We start from the raw sequence: 26,504 nt of genomic DNA, 5'->3' as shown, positions 1-26,504 counted from the left end.
GTTTGATAAATTATCTTTCTCCAAGACTGTACAGAAAGCCTGAGCCTGGGATGATGTTGTTTCATTAGTGTCTAATTTTGTCAGATTACTCAGGGCTGCATATCAGACCAGGCATTTTCTCCTGTAGCTGCTCACTTTTTGGTTGTAGCTTCCACACAGCCTTCTTTGATTCACACATTATTAAAGCCTTGGTATGAATATGTAAACTCCAGGTTGATTTAACCAGCACAACCCCTAGCTTTTAGATGGTTAAATGATAGCTGTATGAATCCCATTCCTAACTGTAAACTGGGCAGTTAAACCAGGCTGTTTCTGAACAACAATAAAATATCCAGCTGGTGAAGAGATCATACAAACCAAGATGTTCCTTGCAAAGCATAAGGACAGCACTTTACCTTCAGTCTTGCACTGGACAGTGTAGTGGACGGGGGTGTTGGTTTCCACAGGTTTCCAAACCACCTGCACTCCATCCTTGTAGACGTCCACGATGTCAGGGGGTGGAGGGCTGGGAGGAACCTCTGTGGAGAGGAGGCACAAACTCTATGAGTGTCAACAGCAGCACTATTAACTGATAAATTCCTTGTTTTACACTGATAAATTCCTTGTTTTATCCAAAACTCTACACCCAGCATGTCTCAGCTGCAGATATTATTTATATATATTTAGAAAACATACATATGTTTTTTATGTATACATATATTCACACACAGCTAGTGCAACAGCAATCCCTAATTTAAACTCACTACTAAGATTTTTGTCTTGGTGTGGCTCTTAATCCAGGAGAAAAAATAAAGAGTGAAGAAGAGGGAATGAACCCTGGACAGGCTGTGGGCCACAGCAAGAGAGAGATCTTCCTCTGCATCTATGTGCAGAAATCTCACCTCTAAGGCATTGATAGGTTATATTTCTGGGGACAAAATTACTTAAATACCTATTTCTGTAGCTACTCCTCTCACCTGCTTTTCTTATGACGCAAGAGGTGGATGCTGAGCCCAGAGAATTTGTGGCCACACAGGTGTAAATACCAAAATCCTCAGCATTAACAGAGAGAATCGTTAACAGCTGGAAGTGTTTGAGCGTGGACGAGATGAGGACCCGGCTGCTGCTCTGGACAGGAATCCCATCTGCAAAGCAGGAGATGGGAGAGATGAACACCCAGCAAAATGAATGCCAAGGTGTTTAAAGCAGGACAGGCCTGCAGGGACTCTCTGGAGGGATGGCAGTGTCACCTCTGAACCAGCTGATGTGCAGGGAGGACTGAGCTGCTGTCCGGCACGAGAGCGTCACGCACTGTCCGGCGGCCGCAGCCTGGTCCACGAGCTCCTCAACGAACAATGGAGCTGCAGAGAGGAGGGAAAGTGGGGGTTCAGAATGGCCTGGAGAGCTTTGCCTGGAAAACAAATCCTTGCAGGACATCAGAAAGCATTTTTAATGGGGTCAAGAACCCTTCTGGTTCATGGTGTCCCATTCCTTTGACCACCATTTGGAGAATCCCCCGGACGCAGAGCACACAGGTGAAGGAACGCTGTTCACGCATGGGTGTAGTGTGACAGGTCCAGATGGATCTTGGAAAATCCATGGGGAATATCTGCATTGCTCAGCCCTGTTACAGCTAAAGCAGCAGAACAGCTCAGAGCAGAGAGAGACCCTGTCACAGCAAGGGTTTTCCTCATGCTGAACCTAAATGTGGGGGTAAAACTGAATTATGGGATTTTAAGGATGAGGGGATCAAAAAGGACAAGAGGAAATGGCCTCCAGTTGCCCCAAGGGAGGTTTAGTTTGGATATTAGGGAAAATATCTTCATGGAAGATGTTATCAAGGAATGGGAGTCAGCATCCCTGGGGAGATCTACTAGATGTGTGGCACTTGGGGACATGGTTTACTGGTGGCTTTGGCAGTGCTGGGTTAATGGTTGGACTCAGTAAACTTAGAGGTCTTTGCCAACTAAATGATTCTGTGATCAAAACAACAAAAGAAGAGAGAAGGAGACATGAAAGATGTGTATTGAAGGAGAAAAGGCCTTGTAGAGCATCAAATGTGCTCCTATCTCCATGGGAAAGGGGGAACTCATGTTTTCTTCTGTGTTTCTCCAGGGGTTTTCTCCACAGTGACCAGGGGCTGCCAGCCTCCCACAGTTGCCCTTCCCAGTGTTTGTCTGGGCTCTGCTGAATTCTGGGACAGTAACATGACCTCAGAAAATGCTCCTGATGAAGCCAAGGGAAAACTTGCCAGGGAAAAAGCAAATCTTTCCTGAATCACCCTCTGAGGGTAAAACAAACCAATGACTCCTGGCACAGCAATACCTTTCTCCTTTGGGATGAGGCTTGGTAGCTTGAATGAAGGGAGTGCTGATTTCCTCTTCAGAGATCCTTCAGCCCCTATTAACAGCTCTTTTTCTGCTGCCTCACTTCCCAGCTCACCAAACTCTGTTGCGAGAAAGGATGAGAAGTCATTCAAGGCCATCCTTCCCCCAATGGCATCTATTTGCAGTGACAGTTCTGCCTTCACACATAAATAGTCACAGGTTCCCTTATTAACCAGAGTTTGATTAACAGGGAAGTCTGACAGCTGCTGCAAGCAGAACAGTGTCCTGGAAGAAAAGGGAATATCCAGGGATGGCAGAGAAGAAAGGACAGATCCCCATGTCCAGTAACCAGGGTGACTTCAGCTGGTCCCAGTCATGTTAACCTGAGAGTTTTACCATGGTCAGATGACAACTGCAGCAAGGAGAGCATCACCCAGCAAGGAGAGCATCACCCAGCAAGGAGAGCATCACCCAGCATCACCAGCTTCTGTGCAACCTCACACAGGGAACTGGAGCCCCTTCCATCAGTGGGTTAACCCAGCTGACTCTGCACTGAAGCCAGCCAGTAACAGAGACCTGATAGTGGAGACTACTGATTTCAGAGCTTGCCATGGCCAGATTTGCTTCAAACATGCTGGGGGAAAAACAAAAGAGAAGCTGTAGCAGAGCCCAGTTATGGCAGCAAATCTGTGAAGGAATAGAGGGAAATAATTACCTTCCTCTGGCTCAGGAGATGTCTTTCCTTTTAGGATTCTTGAAATATGGGCAACAGAAGCTTTTACTTTCTTCTTCAGACTCTGCTCCACCGACTGCTCCACTGAATGAGACCTTGCATACGGCTTGAAGAGTCCAGGCTTGGTGTGGAAGGAGCTTTTCTGCTTCCCACTGGAGTCCTTTTGGGAGCTATACATTTCTTTATGGCTCTCTGCACCTTTCCCCATGGCTAATAAGTTAGCTACCTTTGAATCCTTGGATATTTCCAAATGGTTCTTCCTGTTCTTGTCTTCCTGTTCCCTGATGCACAGTCTTTTATCCTTATGGAGATGTCCTGCAGGAGGGGACCTTGCCCTTTCACCAAGGAACATAAACCGTCTGGGAACTGGTTTGGGTGAAGGCTTCTTATAGCTGAGAAACTCAAATGGAAAATAGACAATGTCATATAAATCTGAGAAATTCAAATAGGCAGGCTCCACTTCTGAGATGTCAAATTTCTGGGGGCCGCTGCCAAGGCTGGGTGTCTCATCTGACAGGTCCTTGATTTTCACCAAAGAAACTTCTGGGTGTTTGCCAGTGTCCTTGATCACTGGCACGTGGATGGGTCTTCTTGCAGTGTCCAAGCTCTCTGTGGAGGAAACGCTCTCTGGGCTGGAAGGGGAAGTCTCAAATGCCAAGTCCTCCAGGTGCTCACATTCATGAGGAACTGTCTGTGCTCCTTGCTCTTCCAGGACTTCTGGCTCCTCACTCACAGCAAGGTAGGGTTCTGCAAGGTCATCCTGCTCAGCAACTTCCCCTCTTCCACTCTGTTGGACAGAAGGGAAGGAGGTGTCCCCGTGTGCTTGGCTGCCTTTGTAGAACATCTCTCTGTGAGGAGAAATGTGCTTCCTGCTTCCCTTCTCTCCAGAAACTGACTCTGCCCAAACATTCATCTCCTCAGAGAGGGAAACCATCTCATCCACTAAGCCCTCCAGCACAGCAGACTCTTCGTCGCTGTAAAAAGAAGATCTGTGGTGTGACAGCTCCTGACTGTGATCCCTGCGGAGCAGTGGGACAGATTTTCCAGCATCACATCTTCCACTTTCTAAGGCAATGCCTCCACCGTCACCATAAACCTCTGGATATTCCTCATATTCCAGTTCATAGGCTGAAACTGGAGCAACTTCTGGTTGTGAAGCAGTTAATGCACCTGAGCTGCCACTTTCCAGACCACCCAAAATCCCAGCCCTGTGCTGCTCAAGAACTCCATGTCCAGCCTTGGGGAAAGGAGCAGCCACAGCTTGTCCAGCTGCTTGGCTTCCACTTGCTGTCACAGCAGATCTCATCTCCCTGTGAACTGACACCTCTGGAAGTTGATTTTCCCCCTCCCTGACCTGAGGGAGGACAGTGCTTTGGGAGGACGCAGCTCTGGCTGGGTGTCTGCTCTCCAGAGCAGCAGGCTCTGAGCCATGGCCTTCAGGAACCTTCTGGGGCTCAGCTCCTTCACGGCCCAAACTGGAAACAACTCCTGTGACAGCTGAGCTTTTACCCCTCAGAGCAGCGAGTTTCTCCTTGCTGAGAGCCTGCTGTGCTCCATGGGAGACCAGAGCTGGCACTGATCCTGGTGGTGGGATTCTGGGGACAGCGAGCTGCTCTCCCTTCAGGACAGCTGGAGCTGTGTCTAAGTGAACAGGAGGAGCCTTCTTGTGTGCTTGGCTTTCACCACCGTGGGCTGATGGTGGAGTGATTCCTGTAACAGCTGCTTCTGCATCTTCCAGGACAGCAGATCTCACATCTTTGTGGATCTTCAGCTTCCGAGGAACACCTTCACCACCTGTGAGGGTACCTGGCTGTTTGCCCAGCATGACAGTAGCTGCTGGAACACTTTTCCCAGGAATTTTCTCACTTTTGTCTTTACATACTGGAAGTGAATCAGTTTCTGTTTGTTCTGTTGGAACAGCAGAGCTCTCATGCTCCATGAGTTCAGATTCAGCAGTGCCACGAGCAGAACTCTTCTCATCTGAGTGTTTCTGCCTTTTGTCTTTCCAAGGTGGGGCTGGGGCTGTCCTTTTGATAAGCAAGCTTCCACCTGTTAGATCTGGGTGGGTGTTGGTGGGAGCAGACTCCTGGGGCAGACACACACCTCCCTTACTCGGAGGAGATGACTTTGGGGTGCTCTCTGACTGTGTGAGGGTTGAAATGGACTCTTTGCCCTCCTGAAAAGCAGAGTCCGAGGCATGGCCAGAGGCAGATTTACCCTCCATGCTCTTATATTTTGGAGCTGATGGTGCTGTTACATCTGAGCACTGGGTAGTTGGAATGGGGCTTTCGCCTTCCAAACATTCAACGTCCTCCTCAATCTCAGTGGCTTTTGACTTCTTCAGTAAATGCTTCCTATTCTCACTCCTCTGAGGTGACACTGGAAGCCCCTCTACCCGTTGTATAAGGGCAGGTGGGCATCCATTCCCCTCACAGTGTGTGGAGGGAGAGGGTTTCTCTCCTGGGCAGTCCTTGCTGGCTCTCCTGGTGTCCCCTTGCTCTGCTGTGCCCGCAGAACATCCCTTGCCAGGCGCTGCGGAAACGTCGCAGTGATCACTGCCTTCAGGGCAGCTTTCTTGGGAAAACACATCACAGTCCTCCTCCAAAATACCTTGTTCCCTCAAGGATCTGGAGGCTCTCAGCCTGTAGTCATCCAGGGAGCGGCTGCGGCTGGCACCAGCAATGGCAGGGTGTGGCGGCTTCCTGGCAGTGTCAAACGACGCGGATTTGGTCAAGGACCCCAGCAGACCTTCTTTGCGATCGTCTCCTCCTTCTTCTTCTTCTTCTTCCAGTTCAAACTGCTCCAGGAGGGGTTCACGGAGGCCACTGAGGGGCACCTTTGAATACCCAGCCTTCCGGAAAGTCCTTCTGGCTCTGTCCAGGTGCCTTCTGAACTCCCTGCCCGGAGACGAAGGCGGCCTCGCAGGCAGCTCAGTTGCTTGGCTGTAGAAGGTGCTTTTGATGACACTCTGCCTGGGGACACAGGCAGATGGCTTTTCTGTCCCTTCCCCTGCCTCTTCACCTCTGTCCTTTTCAGATGAAGCTGTGTCTGGTTTTTCTTTCTGATGCACAAGTGATGTGCTTTCTGTGGAAGCCCTCAGGGACAAAGGCTCAGCAGCAGCACCACTTTTTTGGGATGGCTCTCCCCGAAGGCTGGGAAGGAGCCTCTCCTCTTTCTCCTGTAAGATACTCGCCATGAGCTCTTTGCTTTCTGTGGGTGATTTGTCCCCCACCTCAGCTTTCATCGAAGCATATTTCCTCCTCATGGGTTTTACTGGAGGGATGGAGCTTTTGGAGTGCTCCCGTTCACTTGCACGTTTCAGAGGCTCGGGATGGCTCGGGGCATCAAATACAGGCAAGTGCAGTTCGGGGGTGGAGCCAAAGTGCCTCTTTTTGGGGAAATTGGTGTTCTCGTTGTCCGAAGAGGAGCCACTGGTGCTGGATGAAGTGCTTTCCTCAATCAGGTGCCGGGAGATGGCCAGGGAGCTGTTGTCGTGGGTCCTTTCGAGGATTTCTGGGATGGACCTCATCACCAGGATGGATTTGTAGCACATCAGGGAGCGCTGAGGAGGAAAACATGACACAGCACCAGGAGATGGGAACATGGTCAGAGTATGGAAACCAAAATGAACTCCTGCACCCCACCCATGAGTCTGATTAGACACTGACACCCTCTGCACGTGTCACCAATCCAGGCCTCATTTTCTCTCCAAATCTTCTTCCCTCATTCACTGACATGAAATTAAATTGACTTCAGGGACCACACTTGCTTTAGTGACTGGGAGAAAACAGGACTTTTTTTGAGATTTCCAAAGTCAATCTGGCCACTCAAAGCAGATGGAAAGGAGTTTTTGATGGAAATATTAGAGGAGAGACTTACTGGAGTAAATGGCTCCCTTTGACTGCAATACAACCTACAGTGACTTAGGCCAGCAGAAGACCTACCAAATGTAGGAGATGAGATTCCTCTGCTCTAAATTCTGCCATGTGGGGCATCTCAGTTGAAGCTGAGCCTTTCCTTCAAGTCAGCAGAGAGAAACTGGTATGTTCAGAAGGCAATCAATCCAATTATTTGAGAGAACTTCAGGAAAAGAGGAATTTTCTTGGCACCTGTCTGTAATTCTGCTCTGATTTCAAAGACAGCTGAGGGCACCTAACTTTGACACAGCCTTGTCTCTTACAGGCACCTGCATGGGTTCCAGGCAGTGAAAGCCTAGATAATTAATTCCTGACACATCCATCTCTCCTGGGCTTTTTCCCAACTCCCAGCCATGCTCCGATCTCTGCTGTGCTTGCTGTCCTGGCCCAAAAGGTTTTCAAAGATTCAGATATTAAATCATGAGTTGTAATATTAAATTATTCAGCAATTAAAAATAGATGTAACTAAATAGAATCAACACAGATTAGGGGAAACTCACCTGCCACTTGCTCCGAGCCACAATGAATTTGAGCTGTTTGGTATTAATGAAATGAGCTGCTTCAAGAGGGACATTGTGCTGCCAGGTGGAATGAGAAGAAAACCATTGGTTAAAAAAATCCTGGTTTCATTTCCTGAGGCATTTCTGTGGGTTTTTGGTTTTTGTTTTGTTTGTTTGTTTGTTTTTGTTTTTAGCATTCTCTCTTTACACAGTTGTTTAATTTAGGAAAGTTACAGCAGGTCAAATGCTGCAGTCCTTTCATAGTTAAATTGCAGACAAAATCAGCTTTTCAGTGATTAAATCAAGACCTGTTCAATACCTGTCAATACCTTTTTGCTGTTGGCAATTTTTGACTCTTTTCCTTAGTGATTTGGAATATAAACTTTGGTGTGCAAGGCCAGTTTCCTTTCTGTACTGACACGATAGAACAAGAGGGAATAGTCTCGGGTTGCACCAGGGAGGTTTAGACTGGATATTAGGGAAAATTGACTAATAAAGGACCAGGACAAACTTACCATGAACCATTTGTGGGAAAGACAGTCCAAAGCACTTGGCCTGGATCTGGTAAGAGAACAGATTGACATTTTAGTAGGAAATCACCTCCAACAACAAGGACTGATCTTCCTGAAGGTGCTGCTGCATGCGGACACCCACGTACACTCAGGGCTGTGTCCTTGGGATGCTGATTTGAAGCAGAGAAGCAAAAAAGACACAGCAGCTTCCAACCCAAGGTTTCCTTCCCCTGAGAGGAAAACATTCTCCTTTTTCAGTCTGACACTCCCCACAGATGTTCAGGAAGAGCTCATGGCTCTCTGCAGGGTCTCAAGGGTATCCAGAGCAGCTCTGAGAGTGACTTTGCCTCTTTAGGTGGCCAGGGTGAAAATAGCTTTGGCAGCTAAAGAGTGGGAATGAAATTAAAATCAAATGTCTGTAAATATGCCTTCAAGCCAACTTTTGTACTTGAAATTGCTTAATGAATGTGGTCAATGTTGTTTACTTCCCTCCGTACCAGTCCGTGCTCTTCCCACTCGTCTGTGTCATTGCAGAAACTCCTCAGCCTGGAGGAGGCAGGGAGCAAGGACATCACCACACCAGAGAGAGGCTAATTTGGCAAATATCCGAGCTGTGGGTTGGGTAATGGTGAATAATACGGAAAAATTGGGGAAAAATGCAGCACATCCCACTCAAATTTCTGCTTTTCAAACCAAATGATGAGCTGGGATGTGCCTGCTGAGACACCAAGAGCTCTGCACCGAGGGAGGCACAGGAGGGCACTCACTTGGGGTGCTGCTGCAGGATCCCTTTCATGAAGTCCTTTGCATCTTCACTCAAGTGAACAACATCAGGAATGGTCCATGAAATTTCCCCGTTCTGGATATTTAGGAGAGTTTGCCTGTCGTTCTCCCCAGCAAATGGAGACTTGCACGTGAGGCTTATTTATTGAACACCATAAAATGAAAGGAGACAGGTTTTAGATTTTCTGTTCAAATGATAGAGGCACAAATGCTTACATGTGGGTTTTAAAGGGGCTCCGTGCCTGGGACTTGCAACGTTCGTGAGGAGCAACCAGGAAATGAGGAAACCACAAAATAAATTGTCCTTATTATGAAAGGACTGAATGCTCCACTCAAATCCCTCACTTGAAAGTACTGGAGGGCTCTGATGGACAAAGGGTTATTGAGGGAGTGCTTCCAAGATTTATTTACCTTAAATATGTGATGACTCCAACAGCCCTGAGGAGAGAGGGAACACAAATGTCATTTTTGTCACTATTCTTCCATCCTTCTCAAGCCCCTCTTCCTGCCACTAGACACCCTGAAACAGCAAGATCACCTTCTCCTCAACTTTCAAGAATAATAAATTCCAAAAGATTTTTTTTTTCCATTAATCTTTCCCCTTCAGTATTTTCTAAAATTGTTCTCAAGCACTCCTTCATTTTTAAATCACAGATAGAGGAAAAGACTCAAAATACTTATTTTTTAAACTTTCTTTTGCCTTTTCTAGAAAACCCTTTAGGATCATTCCCTCTAGTTGCTGCCTGGAATAGAGATCATCTCCTCCAAGATGCTCCTTTGCATTAATTAGCAGTCAGAGTTCAATTATGGCTGAAAAAAAATTAGACAGAAGGAGCTTTAAAGAGCCTTGATGGCTTTTGGATTGTCAGCGTTCGCTTTCGGTTTCCTGTGTTATCATCACTGCTCCATTTACTAATTAACAGCTAATGGAAATTCAGGCCATTGAGGGCCTGGAAAAGCTTTTTTGGGAAAATGAGAGATTACCAGATATCAGTTGCTTTTGACACTGGTGACTGGGAAACAATTTCTGGGGCGACAAACTCTGGAGAGCCGTATTTGCTGTACTGAGGCTGCACGGGTGTGATCCGCTGGGCAAATCCAAAGTCACAGATCTTCAGGTCTTCCCTCTCGGGATAAACCATGAGGATATTCAGTGGCTGTTGAATGGAAAAAATAATAAATAAATGGGGGAAATTTTCTTGAGAGCAGGGAGTATTTTCAGTTGTAGGACTAATTCAGAGAACACCCAATAACTGGCCAACACGAGGCTGGGAAAAGCCAGACTCATTGCTCATTACCTTGATGTCCAAATGAAGGATGTTGTTGTCATGAAGATATTTGATTCCTTCCAAAATTTGCTTGATGTACAGTTTGACCTGAGAATTGAGTCCATTAATAAACAATTAATAAATAAGCAATTATAAAACAGGGAGAGTAAATAGGAGAGTCCCTGATGTCACCAAGATTTGATCTCAAAGGTCCCTCCTAATCCAAACAATTCTATGATATTTCCCTCTGAGAATTTATTAAAAAAAAAATATTTTACCAATAAATATTGGACACCTGGCTACTAGATGGGAGATGTGAAACATTTTGAACTTTTAGCACCAAGGATGTAAAAAACATCCCTTAGAAACCATAATTTCAGCTTTTCTTTTAAAGTCAGAAAGGGAGTAGACAGAATACAGTTGCAAGGGGAAAAAGTGGTATTAAATAAATTGAGATAGGAGCTCCAGATGACAGATAGCAAAGAAATTATGGCAAGAGAGCAAATATAATCTCTTTTTTTTTAGGCTGAATGCAATCCTGGTGGTCAAAATCCCTGTCTGTTTGTAGTTATTTTCCAAAGAAACCCAACTAGCACTGAAAGTTGTTAGGAGAACATTGTAAAGGCTGATTCTGCTCTGATAGATTAACACTGGTTCAAAGACATTTCTCATGTTCCAAAAGGAAAATGCAGAAAGAACCAGCTCTGGGCTTTCAAATGAGAGATTACCTCAGCTTCAGTGACCACGCTCTTCTTGAACAAACGGTCCAGGAGCTCTTCATTGGAGCATCTGACAGTGGCATTAAGGGACAACAGAACCACATGGAAAAGCTTATTTGGACTCTGGCACCTCCTGCATCCAGCCAACAGCAGAATTCAGGAGTCATCTCAGGCAATGGAATGTCATGAAAATCTCAGCTGCAGCAGAGACTGGGCTGGTCTGAACCTGGTATCACTTCTGCTAAAATCTGCCTGCTGATTTTGGGGTTTCTATTCTGCATTTCCCTCATGCTCACCTGGACTTCATCTCACAGAAACAGAGCTCAGAACTTCCAGATGTGTCAGGAAATAGATTTGGTGCTTAACAACTCATTCACACTTGCATATACAAGTCTAATTTTTCTCACCCAGCAGAAGCTGAGGGCTGCAGTGGGGCTCTCACAGAGCTGTGTGTCCTGCAGTGCAGGGAAGAACTGTGTGTGTCCTTTTCTCCCAGGAAAAAACAACAACAAAAAAAAAGAATTACTTAGATATTTAATAAATGAGCTCTACCCACTACTTCCCAGCCTATTCAGACAACTGTACAGAAAAGGATACAACTCCAGAATCAAAATCAGAGTTTTTCGTGTTTCAAACTCATCCAGGAGCCTGGTAATTCTGTCGTGGGACAGAGAGGCAAGAATATCCCTCTCCTGATGAGCCCGAGACTTGGTTTTGCTCCGCAGAGGGATGAATTTGGCAGCACAGGACACCCTGTTCCCTTTGTGCACCACCCGTTTCACAAAGCTGAAGCAGCCCCTGTGCAGGAATCGAAGGACAAGCCCCGATCAGACTTGGGCAGAGATTTTCCCCCACCCTGGCCTTTGACAGCTCCCTGCTGCTCGGTGCTTCAGTTCTCCAGCATGAGAAGATCATTTTGCTGTGTGTGAGGTGCTGTTGCCCTCTCCTGGCTGTCTCCAAAGGGAAGCAACGTGTTCCCAAGAAGGGAAAAGCTCTTGCAGTTGATGCAGGCTCATGCTGGTGTTCCTGCATCCCTTGGACAGACCCGATGTGATGGGATTGGGATGCTCCCATTGCCAAAAAGCCACATCCAGGCACTGATCTGTGAGCCTTTGGATGCTTTTTCCTTGGAGTGACCTCCCACTTCTGCCTTTACTTGCACCTTTTCAGACTTTTCAGGACCCACCTCTGCCTCAGCAGCTCAGATGGGCAATGAGGTATTCCCTGGCAGTGATGCTGTAGAGTTGGAAAATTCATTTACCTTCCAATCTCCTGCTTAACCTCATAATGGGAGTGGAGCTTTCTCCTGGTGGCCACTTTCTTTCCTTCTTGGTCTTTCTTAGCTTTGGAAATGAAGAAAAACAGGGTAAATATTTAGACAATGCCTTGCTAATAGTGTGACAAATTATTACAGGACAATTTAAGGAAGGAAAAATTAGAGGGATCTTCTAAACTTCTAATGAGAGTTAAGTGGAGTTGTTTGATAAGAAGAATGTGTCAAAATGAACTTTGGGGTTACCCAAAGAAGTGGCTGCCCCATCCCTGGAAGGGTTCAGGGCTAGGTTGGATGGGGTTTGGAGGAATCTGGGATAGTAGAAGTTAAACCTGCCCAGGGCAGGGAGTTGGAATTAGAGGATCTTTAAGATTCTTTCCAACTCAAACCATTCTGGGATTCTGTGATTTGATTTTGTCCTGGATCCTGCCAGACTGGCCATATAAAAATGCCACACAGGAATACAGAACATGTTCCATACAGGTACCAGAACATGACTGCAACAAATTACACATTGCCGTGGCAGTGGAGGCAGCCCCTGCAGCTGAGGGGGTGGCATTGTCCTCACGGGTGAGAGGGTGGCATTACCTTCACGTACGACGAGCTCTGCTTTGCACAAAACCTCCCCTCCTGCATTTTTGGCAACACAGGTATAAACACCACCATCTTCCAAGGCAGCATTGTCCACAACCAAGAAATATGTTGTTCCTTCCTTCCCCTGATGGACCCTGTCACTGTCTGTCAGCAGTGAAGTGCCCTGAGGGAAGGAAATGACATTTTGGCACTGGAAAAGGCAAGATGGAAACAGATGTTTCTGCTCTTCTGATGCCTCAGGTTTTAGATTTTATATTTTCAGGTTCTGTGCTGCTTTAGTGTGTGGGTCTGAGCTCCATACCAGGGCAAGGTGAGCTCTCTGCACAGAGCAGGGAGACAAAACAATTCCTGCTCCAGCTGGGCACCAAGGACAAATGATCCAAACCTCAGCCCAGGAGCACAAACACCGTGGGCTGGAGAGAGAAAAACAAGCAGGATGGGACTGCCTGGGCTGGAGCTGGAATGGGACAATGAACTCCAAGGTGCCAATGGAGCAGAACTGATCCCAGGGAGAGCCCCGGGAGCGCTCGTGCATTTTGGGACCATTTTGGGTCATTTGGGTGCAGCCCTGGCTGGGCTCTGGTGCTGCCCAAGGTGGATCCATGGAGGAGATCCTTTGAATAAATCCCTGCTTTATTCTTTAGCTCTGTCTATTTTCTGTTCTAGGTCAGCCTGCACAAGGCATCATTTCAAGAAGCAAATGTGGGAGCAGAGCTACGACATGGATTATTTATGTGAGCAAACCTCACAGAGAAAATGCTGCCCAGGAGAGTGGTGGAGTCACCATCCCTGGAAGTGTTCAAGAAACAACTGGATGTGGGTCTGGTTGACAAGGTGTTTTTCTGTCAGAAGCTGGACTCAGTGATCTTGGAGGTCTTTCCAACCTTAATGGTTCTGTGATTCTATTTTTTAAAATAAATTCTATGAAGAAAGGGGCAGGATGGAGTGTGTGTGACACAGAAGATTGTGAGCATTTGCAAAAGGTCCCTATGACAGTAAAATGCAAAATAAAAATATATAATACAATATGTACATATATGCATATAATATCACAAATATGAAGTGAAGCAATCCTGTTTTCCCACATAAATCTGTGTTTCTGAGGTTTTCCTTATGAAACTGTAAGAAAAATTTAAATTAGAGTAAATCACTCCACAGCAGCACCTGCTCAGCACTTGGTGGGAGCTAAAAGGTACCAGATACTAGAAATTATTAGGGAAGAAATGAAGGATAAGACACAAATCATCATTTGATAAATGCTTGGTTTGCCCATGGTGTGGTACTATTTGGTACATCATCATCAGTGTCCTCTGTAAGAACTTCCTGATGAGAACTGACAGCAGACTGGGGCTCTTCAGCCTGGAAGGAAGGCTCTAGCAAGATATGACAACAATATTCTAAGGAATAATAAATAATTTCTCTCCCTTCTATGGAATACCCATTGTCCTTAGTCACACTGATTTTACTAAGTAGTTGCAGGAAAGAAACAGAGCCTGGAAGTCACATTTGGGAAAATTCACAACTGGGAGTCACAATTGGGAAAAACCACTCAATCCTCAATCCCATTCCTGCCCTCAGACTGCAGCACACATCTCAGTGACACTCAGGAAGAAAAAAATTTTCTTTCTGCTCTTTTTGGTCCCCAAAACCATCTTGGCTGCCCTCTCTGCAGGGTGACACGGTGACAGCACAGGGTGGGATGCACAGGTGGTGGTTCAGTGAGGACAGCTGGTTCCACAAACTCTGCAGGCACGATCCAGAGTCCATGTGAGAGGTGAGGGAGGAAAGAGCAGACAGAATTCCCCGTGGAATTGTGCACTACAGTCCTTCCTATGGTCCTCACTCTCAGCCATGCACTCACCTTGAACCACAGAACTGTGGGTTGAGGGGTTCCTTCAATGACTGCCTGGAATTTGGCACGTTCCCCAGAGTTCACCTGCACGTCCTCTATTGTCACTTGCATGTAGGGAGGACCTGGTGACAAAAGGGCATTTGCTGCATGGAAATGGAACTGAAACTTCTTTTGCAGCATGCTGACAGAGCTGGAGTTACTCAATTGGATTGATAGGACAGTCCATATAGGGTGTAACAATAGTTTAGAGTCAAATCAGGAGGTACAACAGCAATATATTTGGGTTTCTTCATGCTGACATTACTTTTAGGCTTCTTATCTTCACACTTAGGCTTCTTACTCCTCACACTTCTTATCTGCTTACTTCACACTTACCTATTAACTTTTTGTTTAATAAACAGTTACTGCTCAAAAATTTGGAATATTAAAACAGTCAGGAGTTATTACCAAAAGAGAAGACAGTGAAAGTCAAGGGATTGGGAAAGGGAAACAGGGTTTGGCCTTACTTGTTGGAGTCTTCTCCTCAGTCTTATAGACACGAGTTCTTTCTGTGGTCTCGATATAAACTTCACTGTGCACGTCCCAGACCACGTCTCCTTCTCTCCTGTACCAGCCTCCTGCCCCTGCATCTGGGGATGTTCTTTCAAGAAACCCAAGAGAAAAGATCATGGCATAGCCACATACAAGAGGTGCAGGATTACACCCTGCCATTGATCTGTTTAACCAGCAGACAAAGGATTATTTGCTTAAAATTAATACAGGAATAATTTTGGTTTGGGGTAGATTAATTTCACTCCACCCTTTTTTTTTGACAAAGCATTGTCACCAGGATTCTGAAAATAATGACAAAGCTACAAGAAACTGTTTGGGTCCACCACAGAGGACTTGCTTTTCTTGCACCGAAGTCAGAAATCCACATGGGTGTATGGAGGTGGGTATTTACCTGTCGATGGGAACAGTGCGTTCCCGAGCGCTTTCCCCTCCAGCAGCCTCCTCTTCCCGGGAAGGAGCAGGGCTGGGCTTTGGCACCCCTGGCTCTTCAGCTGGAACCTGCCTCTGTGCTTTGGCTGGCAGCAGAAATTGGGCAAGTTAGACACGCCACCCCACGAGTTCACACCCCAAACCCAGAGCCAACCTTTGGAGCCATCTCTGGTGCCAGAGTTGAGCCCACCTGAGCTCGGCTGGGTGCAGACACTGAAGGTTAGAGGAGAATTTGGCATTTTTGCAAAGAGCACACGAAGCAAAGGGGTTGGACAGCACCAGAGGGGTGGCACTTGGCTGACTGGGCTAAACTGACTGCTGTGTAAGGAAAAACACACAGACAAAGGTGGGAAAGGCAGTTGGCAGGGACAGGGAAACACAGGTCAGCTGGAAGGATAGTGTGGGTTCACACAGCCTTTGTAGGAGATAATTTAATTGTGTTTGAGTTCTGGCTCATTGTTGTAAATGTAGGTGAACCCAGTGGGAAGAAATGATGTCTGACTCCAGTCCAGAAGGCTGAATGATTTCTTTATTATAACTATACTATTATACATTAATATACTATTTAAAGGAGATACTAAAACTACATGCTTACTTTTCTAACTACCATATCTAACTAACTCACAACTCGTGACCGTCTCTCCATAGCCCAGCCCCAGGTGGGTTGGATTGGCCATTAGACTCAAACAATCCTCACCAGAATCCAACCAAACAATCACCCCAGGTAAACAATTCTCCAAACACATTCCACATGGGAAAAACAAGGTGCAGAAACAGAAATTTTTTTCTTTCTTCTCTCTGTGTTCCTCTATGAAATAATCCTGAGAGAGACAAGAATATGCCTGCCACAGGCTCATGGCTGTGAGGAAGTCATGGAATCACAATCCAGGTTGAAAAAGACCCTTAAAAACAAGTCCAGCCATCAACCCAGCACTGCCAAGTGCACCCCTGAAGTGCATTCCAGGGAATAACCCAGTGTTAGCTTTGTCCATATGAGTGCTTCCATTCAGCTTTGCATTAGAACAGTTCCTGACTCACTGCTGTGATTACAGACAGCATCAGGGACATGAGTGAGCTCACGTCCATGTCAGCTGGTGGTCAAAGCATGTCCTGGCTGAGCATATGGTTGATATGGAGGTAATATGGACTCTCACAGAGGACTTGGTGATGGTTTAGCATCAGCATTGCTGCACCTCCACTGGAAAATGTCCCTGTACAGCTCTGATTTACACCAGAACAAGGTTTGCCATCTGGGGCTTGATGAAACAAACAAAAAAAAAAGGTGCAGCTTGTGGCTGTTTTAGTTATTTTTCTTCTTTTATTATTAATTATCAGCTATAAATTCAAAACCTGGTTTGATCTCACATTCCAAAATACTTGATTGTCTTTTTATATTGACCATTGGAATGACACTGTAGGATCAATGTATCATCTCCTTTTCATTTAAGGAGAAAGGTTCAATGCAGAGGAGTCTTCTACCCAGCAGGTGGGAATATTTTAGGGAGCACTCTAGGGATCTTTGGTGCTGGCTGGTTTTGGGAAAGAGCAGCTGTTTCTAGGAATTACTGGATCAGAGATCCCAGGCTGTGGGACTGTGTTTTCCTATCACCAGCACTACTGAAATATTCACCCCCTTTTTATTTAAGGCATGTGATCATAAAGAGAGGTGTCAAGTCTCCATCTGATTGAAATAACTCCCATAACATGTTTAGTTTTGCACAGATGAAAGACCTGCCAAACCATCTCATTCATTATTGTATTTGCTCTTTAGTCATGACTGAGGAAATAATCTGCTAGGTGACAGATCATTGAGTCATCTTACTCCACCAGAGGATTATTTCCAAAGATGGTTTGTGACTAGAAAGGCAAAAAGGTTTTAAAGCCCTGACATTTCTTTATGCTGTTATTTTGGGTCTGATTCCGTAAACAATTTTTATTCTTGCTAAGTAAGAATATTTATTTTTTAAGGAATTATCTGGAGTTTGAGGGCTGAGGGTTACTTGGCATTATCCTTTGAGTTAACAGTGGTGGAGAACAGTTATTCTGACTTGACGCAAAGACACCTTAGACAAGTTGCTATGGCAGAAGCAGAGGAAGAGTGGAAGGGTTGTCACTCATCCATGACTTTTTAAAAGCAACAGAAAGACAAAGGAATTGTTCTCCTGGCAAGACACAGCCACATACACGGTTGGTTTTAGTCACACAGAAGCTGCAAGAGCTCTGTCCAGGGTCAGTGAAATGCACATGAACTTGAGGCACCCAACCCGCGGGAAGTCTCTGACAGTTGGTCCAGGATATTAAAGACAATTCCAGCTTGTTTACAGCAAACAATAAAATAAAAGCAACCACCCTTACCCACCGCACCAAATCAAAACCCAAATGACTTCTCTGAATGTAAAGGAAGGATCTCACCCCACCTTGAAGCAAGACCAGGGGAAAAGCCCAGAGGTGGAAAAAAAATCCCCTATTCCTAAATTTTGAGCAGGTGATGAACCAAACTCTACTTCAGACATGGCTTTCAAACACCCCCTACTTCCAGAAAGATCTGCCCCAAACTTTGATCCAACCTAACCCCAACCCACCCTCCACATTTCTTCGGGTCTGAATGCCCTCTCTTAATCTTCATCTGCTCAAAACACAATGGCACAGAAAAATGAGGTTTAAAACACCATTACTGGCATGCTCAACATTTTCCTGTCTCTCAACTCCTGGGGGACATCTCCCAGCTTCAAGCCAAACCTACCATGGCCTCCGGCAGTCTGGGTTTGGGTGCTGGCTTCATGAACAACCACAGAGGGTGCTGCCCCTGAGGGCTCTGGAGGAGCAGAGCCAGCAGGACCAAGGCCAAGATCTGCTTGCATGCCTGGGGGAAGAGTCACCAGCAGCGAGGCCGAGTCCATGAGCTTCTTCAGGGCTGTCTTGATCTCCTTATCAGCGCGCTGCAGCGAGGCCTGCACGGACGTCTCCGTCGCTGACTGGGGGGAAGTCATTCCTACAGACAAGAGCAACAACTTTTCTCTCTTCAGGGCAAAGAATAAAATAGAGTAGCACCATCCAACCCATGGAAATATCTGCAACCATATCGTTTTCTCCTCCTAGAGAAGAAAGTTGATGGAGAAATGCTTATTCCAGAAAGAGGGAGTGTAGCTGGGAGTTAAAATAAGAAATTCAGCACAAAATGCTTTGGAAAGTTGTATCTCAGCAGGCTGGGGACACTGTGCCACCTATGCGAACACTTGGTCTGTTCTCAGACAGTGGAACAAAGGATCCATCTCCCAGCTCAACCTGACATTGGTTGGTCTGTCAAAAATACCTTTATGTATCAGAGAATCACAGAATATCCTCAATGGGAAGGGATCCACAAGGATCATCCGGTCCAGCTCCTGGCCCTGCAGCATCACCCCAACAATCCCACCCTGTTCCTGGCAGTGTTATCCAAACTCTCCTGGAGCTCTGGCAGCTTTGGGGCTGTGCCTGTTCCCTGGGGAGGCTGGGCAGTGCCCAGCACCCTCTGGGGGAAGAACCAACCACTGGGTAAGAGCAATGAAATGAACCCACTGCACTGATACAGACCCCACGTGAAGGAAGATGTTATCTCACGGGGAAGGAAAAGGAGTGAGCAGGAATCAGCTGTCAGTGACTCTGGAGAAGGGCAGGGGAATGAAGGGAGAGCTGTTCTTTTTCACCAAAGTCTGGCAGAAAAAACACTCCCTGTTCTAGGGTGATGTGTTTGTCCTGCTTCACAATATTGAAATATTTCTGATGGGTTTGGATGCAGAAGGCTGGGATGGGATCACAGACTGCAGGAGCTCATCTCACCCAATCTCCTTCCTGATAAACCTTCCACAGATCCTGAAAAAAGCTCAACAAAGGGATGGATGTACTAGGGAAGCCCCCACATAATCATGAAAACAGAGAAAATGCAGTCAGGTTAAGACAGTGATCACATTCATGATGCAGCTGCTCACCAATCAAGAGAGAAAAGTCAAATCATCACATGGTTTGAGGGAAAAAAAAAAAAAAGAGCATTTGGAATAAATAGCTCTGACTTGTTTAATGTCATTGACATTAATGAGTATGTCCCATAGGGGTTTTGATTCTGCTCCTTTCCTGGCCTCAAGAAAGTCAATTCCCATGATAGACCTGAGAAAATAAAGTTGAAGGCAATGTGTGGATGAAGACCTCTCACTTGATTTTTGTTTTCAATAATAATGATGGTGACAAAATATTTACTTCCTGAATCTATTGATAGAAAAAAGCAAGATTTGCTGACATGATGTCCCAAACTGCCCATCCTTGTTCATCAGCACTGGGCTGGCTGGAAGATATTAAATATTTTCCTAGAGAAATACCTGGATTCTCTGGTGCTCCTGCTGTGATTTCTGCCAGCTGGTGCTGTCCTGTGAACTGGGCAGCTGCCAGTGAGTGAAATTATTGGAAAGGCATGAAGCATTCAATTAGGAAATATATCCACAGGGGTATAGATATAGATCTAGAGGTTATATATAATCACTGGTGTCCCCCATGCTCTAACACCATCACTTTCCTCCCTGCCTCGGGGACATTACACCACTTCCTTCTTTTGGACACTGATTCAGGCTGAGGAACTTTTATATCCCCCAAGATATAGAGACCTAACAAACACCACAGTGATGACACCCTGTGATGGACAACCTCTTTCCCAGCTCTAAAATCTCAGCCTTGACCCTTTCCACCCCACAACTTCAGCCCATCCCCAGGAACTCAAGACTGACAGATATTTTGAAGCTCCAGTTTGGTCTTAGAGAAGGACCCAAGAAGATGTGAATAATTCAAGATTCCTGAGCTGGAAATATTCCTAAAACCAGGTTTTTTTCACTTCAACACTCCTGAAACTGTCCATAAAAAAGGAGCCAGAGCCCAACTGCGTTAATATTCTTGGACTGCAACCCAGCTCCTGCTGAAGTCAGCAGGAGAAGAGGATGAGCTGATGGAATATCAAGTGTTGTAACAAAGAACACAGAAACCCAACAAGCCCAGTGACAGCTGATGCAAGACATTTATTGATTTAAACTCAGCATCTAACAGCATATCTTGCACTTGACTTTTTTTTGTGTGTGGATTTTTTTAAAATTTTTTGTATCTCAAGCAAACTGAAGTTTCCACTTTATTAATACCAATTTACCTCCAGGAATTTCAATAAAACGTTCATTCATTGTATTAAAATCTTTCATACAGCTGTATCTTTTCATCTACAGGAAATAAATCCCCACACATCTCATTAGTTATCTACACAGTTTAATCACTTACAAGCATAATTTTTAACCTCTAGGAAAATATTTTGAAAGTATATGTAATGAACTTTTCATAAACCTTTCACTTTTTGAACAGAGCCCTGCATAGGATTTTAAAAATTCCCTTCAGTTGATACTCTTTTGCTTAAATTTCAAAAGAAAATGTAAACAGATGTTAATTGCTTTGAGCTAATGAATCAAAGTACAATTATTTCTTCTATGACCATCTGAAGTGCAGCCTTAGAGCTTCTTTAGAAAAGCCTGAGTGTCAACCACACCAGGAGGAAACCTCCATGTTCCTTTACACATCCTCATTATCTTTTGGTTGAATATTATATTTTTTGAAGACAATCACAGGGCAAAAACTTTTCTCAGCAGTATCTTTGTAAATCTGAATAAAATCCACTTCCTTCTGTGGAATTATTCAAGATTGATACTGGAATAACTGTGATCAGAATCAGGCTCAAAATAAAAGAAATATTTTTAGCTTTGAAAGCATTTCCCTGTTATGTGTCTGTTAATTTCCAATGTACAGTGCAATATATGAAAAAAGCACTAATATATATATCCATCATATTGCTTCATTATAAAACAAACAGTATAAACCAAGGAGATGTTATAAAAAATGGGATAGTACCATAAAGGAAGCTTGATTTCCTTCACCACTGGAAAAGCATCCTCTATCATGAAGGTAGTGCACACGACATCCTGAGTGGATGTTGAAAGTGAAAGGCTGTGAAATCAATATGTTCATTTTAGTCAGCACAAGGTGCAGCTGCAGAAGGAAAAAAAAAGACCTTTTCCAGAAGCACCTTTTGTGAATTCATTCCCTGTTGGCAGGAATATTGCCCCAAGCTTCCAGAAGAAGCTCCTCAATATCACCTGGCTGTGAAACCCTGAGCCAACATCAACCATTCCTTCCCAAGGCAGAAACTCACTCCACCCTCTCTCCTCACACTGCTTGGAAATTCAGCTGTGCCTGAGCACTTCTGGTTTCCCTAACCCACAAATGAAACCACAAATGAACATTTCTACAGAGCTCAGCTGGGACAGGCTGTGGGGACTCTTCACCCCACATCTCTGTTGGCAGAGAGGGCCAGTGCAGGGTCCTGCTGAGATCAATGAGCTCCATCTAACTCCAGCTGGCACCAAGATTTGGGCCTGGGAGCTCATCTCTTTTCAGAGCAGCTTGTTGGAGGTCTGGGCTACATCCATTTCTGGTGAAGCCAACAGGGATGGGCTGTGCTCAGTGCACCTCAGCCTCCCCCTCATGCAGCATTCCTGCTGCAAAGCTCCAGAGGAACTCCATGATCAGTCCCTCTCCGAGGCATCTTGACCTTCCTGGTTACAGTAATATGATGCAGTTGCAACTGGCAGCCCAATGCATTTGGAACAGATCTATGTTTCAACTGAATATTTATGGTAAAGCTCTTTTTTCTCTCTCTCTGTTTTTTTTGTTTTTTTTTTTTTTTTAATCTTTGTGCTCCTGCTACTTTGCCATAGCTCAGTGGTAAATTCCTCTTATCGCATATAAGGGACATCACGGATCAATCTGTTAGTAGGAATGTTTCACCACTGGCACATTCAGGAGAAAAAATACTTGTCCAGTCATATTTATTGGCAAAGACTACATTTGTGGTCCTTTACAGACCACATTTGTGGTTCTTTGTACTTGTTAATGTTTGATTGCAGATGCAGGAATTATTTCGTGTGGCACTTTAATCTTTCAGTTAACTGAATTATATTTCAAAAGATATGGTTTATAAATCCACCACACTAGAATGCAGAATAATGAAACGTACATTATCAGACAACTAGGGAGTGGATTTGAAACTATCAGTCATTTAGAAAAGATAGTCTTTTTCACTTGAAGCAGAAGAGAACAATAAAACTCTTGCTTTCTCATGACAGTGGGACTCTCTCCACTGACTAGTGTCAAACTGGGATTTCAACCACAAAAATGCCTGAGCAGCCCTTTGAATCCATGCTATATGTAAAATCTACTATATATCTCATTATATGGCAGAAGGTTAAAAAGATGCAACCAGACTGTGCATGTTGAAAGGTTTATGAAGAAATTTTGGTAGAGCTAGTTGGTGTCACAAGTGTAGAGCAGAGTCAAAGCAGAGTGAAGCTTCATGACCTTTGGGCCCACACGGTGACAGGAGACACCCCCTGTCCTGGGCTACTGAAGGACGCTGAAAAGCTGAGATACTTTCACCTCCTTGCCACACCAAAAACTAGCACATTAAAAAATTAAGTTAATGGACAAAAAAATACACTTCTTCATCTATATTTCTGTCATTGGTAGAAGAATCAGGCTTTTCCTAAACCTCCCATCACTGCTCCACTATGGAATGATACGTGTTCACCTCGATCAAAGCTTTTAAAGTTACAAACTGCTCTGACAGACTGTTCCCTTTAAGACTGGAAAAGCTTGACACATCATATATAAATGCATTTCCCTCTAAGGTATTCCCTTGTACTTGTTACCTCGTAATCTTTGCCACCAATTCCCCTCGCCTACAACAATCCTGATTTTTTTTTTTTTTTTTAACATAAAGCTGCTTTCTTTGGTGTTAAAAATCATGCTTGAGTTCGCTCAGCTCTGGGAGAGGTCTTCTGTGCTGATGTGCAAGGTGACAGGCTCGCCAACAGTCCCGTAGCTGAGCGTTCTCGTGGAAACTTCAGTTTTAAAGCTGGACTGCCCGTTGTCTGCCGAGCGCTGGACCTCGGTGCAGAACGAGGGCTTCACGGTGAAGGAGGGGCCGGGAGGAGCCGCGCGGGCGTCGCTCACGCGGAAGGAGATGTTGGAGGGACCCACGGACTGCGCGCCGGCCACCCGCGAGGCCGACACGAACACGGCCCCGGGGACGCGCTCCTCGTACTGGCTGAAGAACCTCTGCCTGGGCTCGGCCACCACGGGCCTGCCCAGGTTCAGCAGCACCGGCTTCCCGATGGTCGGCTCGTTGATCTCCGTCTGCAGCACGGAGATCTCGCAGGGCTTCTCCGCCGTGGGCTTCTGATCCTCACACCTGTAGGTCTCGCCTTCTTGAGGGACATAATCCTCCAGGTCCTCCAGAGTTAAGAGTTTCCCATTGTGGGTTAAAATCTTGCGGTCCCGGGTGCTGATGTCGTCGGTGTGTAGCTCCTCTGGCTCATCCACTATGACGTTGTCCTCTTCGGGAAGGATGTCCTGTATCACTTCAGGTACCTCCTCTCCAACAGGCCAAGACACATCCACTTCATCGAGCCCTTCCTGACCCTCTGGACTCGCCGGGGAGAACAGAACTTCGTGTTGGTCTCCAGCAGCTGTCCCAAAACTGAAGACCAAAGGCTCACCGCCGCAGGCAAGCAGAGGGGAGGTGGCGCCTGACCCATTGTCAGCACACGGTTCCTGAGGGCAGCTCTTTCCTTCAGTCCCATAATCCAAAAATGAATCGCTTCCTAATTGTTCCGACCCGCACGGGGAGTTTCTCTCTTCGCTGCTGACTTGAGGTCCTTCCTGCTCGGTTGTATACACCAGAGGCTGGATGTCCCCTTCAGAGAGACCCTCATTCGGCAGAGATTTTGACTGTTCCACCAATTTATTGTTGGAGTTGTTTGTGTTTGGATCATCTTCTGGGGAGCGCTTCGGCCTTGAGCTGGGAAAAGTGAACGTTAACACCCCTGAGTCATCTTTCTCTTGCTTTGCTGGGGAAGAACCTCTTTTCCTTGTGGGCTTTGGTGATTTTTTCACCTTGAATTCAATTATTTCTTCCACTTCGACCCACTTGGGCTTTTTCTCTTCCACTGTGCTCTCCACAACGACGTCTCTCGCTGCTGCTCCTTGCACGTCCTCATGTTCTGTGACATAAAGCCTGGGAACAGCAGCAGACTTTGGTGCTGCCTCCTGGTCGTGTCTGTGGACAGGCTGCCTGATTTTGGAGACATAAACCGGCTCGGGAGCCGGCTCCGCCCGTGGGGAGCGGGAAGGAGAATGACCTGAAGGAGAACGTGCAGGAGAAACCCTTCCCCTTTGTCTTGGGCTCTTCACCACCGTGGTTATGGTCTCCTCTCTGACGGCAGAAAGGGGTGGAGTTGGTGGGAAGATGAGACTTTTTGGGGAGCCACACCCCACCAGCACATGCGGCAGTCGGCCAAGGCGCTGCCTGGGGTTAGTCTGGGGTGAGCATTCCAGCTTTTGGGGAAGTGGTCATTTTGGGAGGGACACACTCACAGCACACACACCCACATGCCCATGTCCACTTCCTCATCCAGGGAAAACCCTGATCCTTTGTCCTTTTCCCCAGGGAAAGCCCCAGCTCCATGAACCTCCTGGGGTGTGAGCACACAAGGAGCACGTCCAGCTGAGAGATGCTCTGCTGGGTGCTGCAGTATTTCATGTGCTCGTGTTGATCACCCACTCTGCTGCTTTGGACCCACCCACAATTTTATACACTCAAAAACTTTACCTTTTCCTGAGTATTCTTGGCTAAAATCCTAATTCCATCCACCTCTCAATGGCTAAATGCCCTTCATTGCAGTAGGGTCAGTGTCTTCTTAATAATATTTAATAACTGCAACATATCTCTCTTTTAAATTACAGCCTCTTTGGAGACCAGTGATATGTATTTCCACATGCAGAACAGTTACATTGAAAGTGATTAACCCTTAAAATGTGGAGATGACCAGGAAAAGAAAGTTAGAACATGTCCTGCACAAATCATCTATGCCAAAATTAATTTGTTTTTACTCTTCTTAATATCATTAGTGCAGACACAGCCTGATCCTACTGCCTCCAATAGAAACAGGTATAGCAAGCCAATTTGGGATGCATAATTATAATTTTTCAGCATATTTCTGCTGGCTTTACTTTAGATTTTTTGACTGCAGTTGGGCTCGTGGTAGATGCCTCATCTCTGGAAACATTCAAGGTCAGGCTGGATGGAGCTCTGAGTAGCCTGATCAAGGTGGAATTGTCCCTGCTCAGAGCAAGGGGTTGGGCTAGATTATCTTTAAAAGTCCCTTCTAACCCAAGGTCTAAAGCCAGGCTCCAGTGCACTTAATTTATATACTTAGCATGCAGATTTTCCTGCAGTTTTTTCCTGTTTCTTGCCTTTATTTTAGGTAAATACATTTCTGCCAGTGTTTTCCTGGCAAGCACAAGGAAGCCAGTGCTCCACATCTGCTCCAGTGGAAATCACAGGAAAACTCATTTTGTTTCTGTCTTGAGATTCTGTCCCTACCTACAAGGAATGGGGTTAAAAACAAAGAATTAACTAAAGGGTCAAATAGTGGCCTGAACTGAAATTAAGAATAGAGACAGCAGCTTTTTAATTCCTCTCCTCCTCGTCACCATTCTCCAGTCACAACCACGTGGAGCTGGAGGTCACCCCCTCTGCTCCTCAGACATCTCTGCTCTGACTTTTGCCCTTGAGAGTGGAGAACCTGTTTACAGCCATCATGGAAGACAAATCCTCTTGGGTTCATTGCAGCCTTTCTCATCTTCTGGTCTTATTTTTGAAAGCTTGTACTTCCTTCTCCTCTGTTGATCAGGTTTGTTTCCACCATCAATCTCTCCCTTTGAGGACATGGTGGAGTCCAGGACTGGGTCAGCTACAGAGAGATTTATTTCCTTGCAGAGCACCTCTCTTCTACTGCTCATTTCCACTGCTTTACTCTTTTCTCTAAGTTTTCTCCAGTTTTCCTAGAGACCTTTAAGGTCTGTGCAGAGCCTTCCTGCTGGCCATGGTGCCTTTCTGAATTACACAGAATAAAATCATTTTAGGTGAAAATGAATGCTTGGGGGCT

The 26,504-nt window shown here is 45.7% G+C and overlaps 1 protein-coding gene across 45 annotated transcripts in view; it reads right to left on the bottom strand.

Moving 5' to 3' along the window:
* Nucleotides 1–26,504, bottom strand: part of OBSCN (obscurin, cytoskeletal calmodulin and titin-interacting RhoGEF) — a 178,855-nt gene that overhangs the window by 8,466 nt on the left and 143,885 nt on the right. For 42 of the 45 annotated variants that reach the window (XM_085562435.1, XM_085562364.1, XM_031503758.3 and 39 more), the window contains 19 exons: nt 18,182–18,430; nt 15,401–15,524; nt 14,964–15,097; nt 14,467–14,579; nt 12,600–12,768; nt 12,000–12,081; nt 11,336–11,536; nt 10,748–10,808; nt 10,050–10,127; nt 9,736–9,908; nt 9,163–9,189; nt 8,736–8,888; nt 7,972–8,017; nt 7,457–7,534; nt 3,022–6,601; nt 2,305–2,427; nt 1,230–1,340; nt 957–1,124; nt 396–518 (listed from right to left, as the gene is read on the bottom strand). In XM_085562435.1, coding sequence (XP_085418561.1) covers nt 396–518; nt 957–1,124; nt 1,230–1,340; nt 2,305–2,427; nt 3,022–6,601; nt 7,457–7,534; nt 7,972–8,017; nt 8,736–8,888; nt 9,163–9,189; nt 9,736–9,908; nt 10,050–10,127; nt 10,748–10,808; nt 11,336–11,536; nt 12,000–12,081; nt 12,600–12,768; nt 14,467–14,579; nt 14,964–15,097; nt 15,401–15,524; nt 18,182–18,430 — 5,793 coding nt within the window. Of the gene's footprint in view, nt 1–395; nt 519–956; nt 1,125–1,229; nt 1,341–2,304; nt 2,428–3,021; nt 6,602–7,456; nt 7,535–7,971; nt 8,018–8,735; nt 8,889–9,162; nt 9,190–9,735; nt 9,909–10,049; nt 10,128–10,747; nt 10,809–11,335; nt 11,537–11,999; nt 12,082–12,599; nt 12,769–14,466; nt 14,580–14,963; nt 15,098–15,400; nt 15,525–18,181; nt 18,431–20,452; nt 24,770–26,504 lie in introns of those variants that run through there. The other 3 variants (XM_085562334.1, XM_085562595.1, XM_085562588.1) reach the window with 3 other exon arrangements.

Source organism: Lonchura striata, chromosome 2 (genome assembly GCF_050655825.1).
Source record: "Lonchura striata isolate lonStrDom1 chromosome 2, ASM5065582v1, whole genome shotgun sequence".
In the NCBI taxonomy this organism is placed as follows: domain Eukaryota; kingdom Metazoa; phylum Chordata; class Aves; order Passeriformes; family Estrildidae; genus Lonchura; species Lonchura striata.
This window is presented reverse-complemented; position numbering and strand designations above follow the sequence as displayed.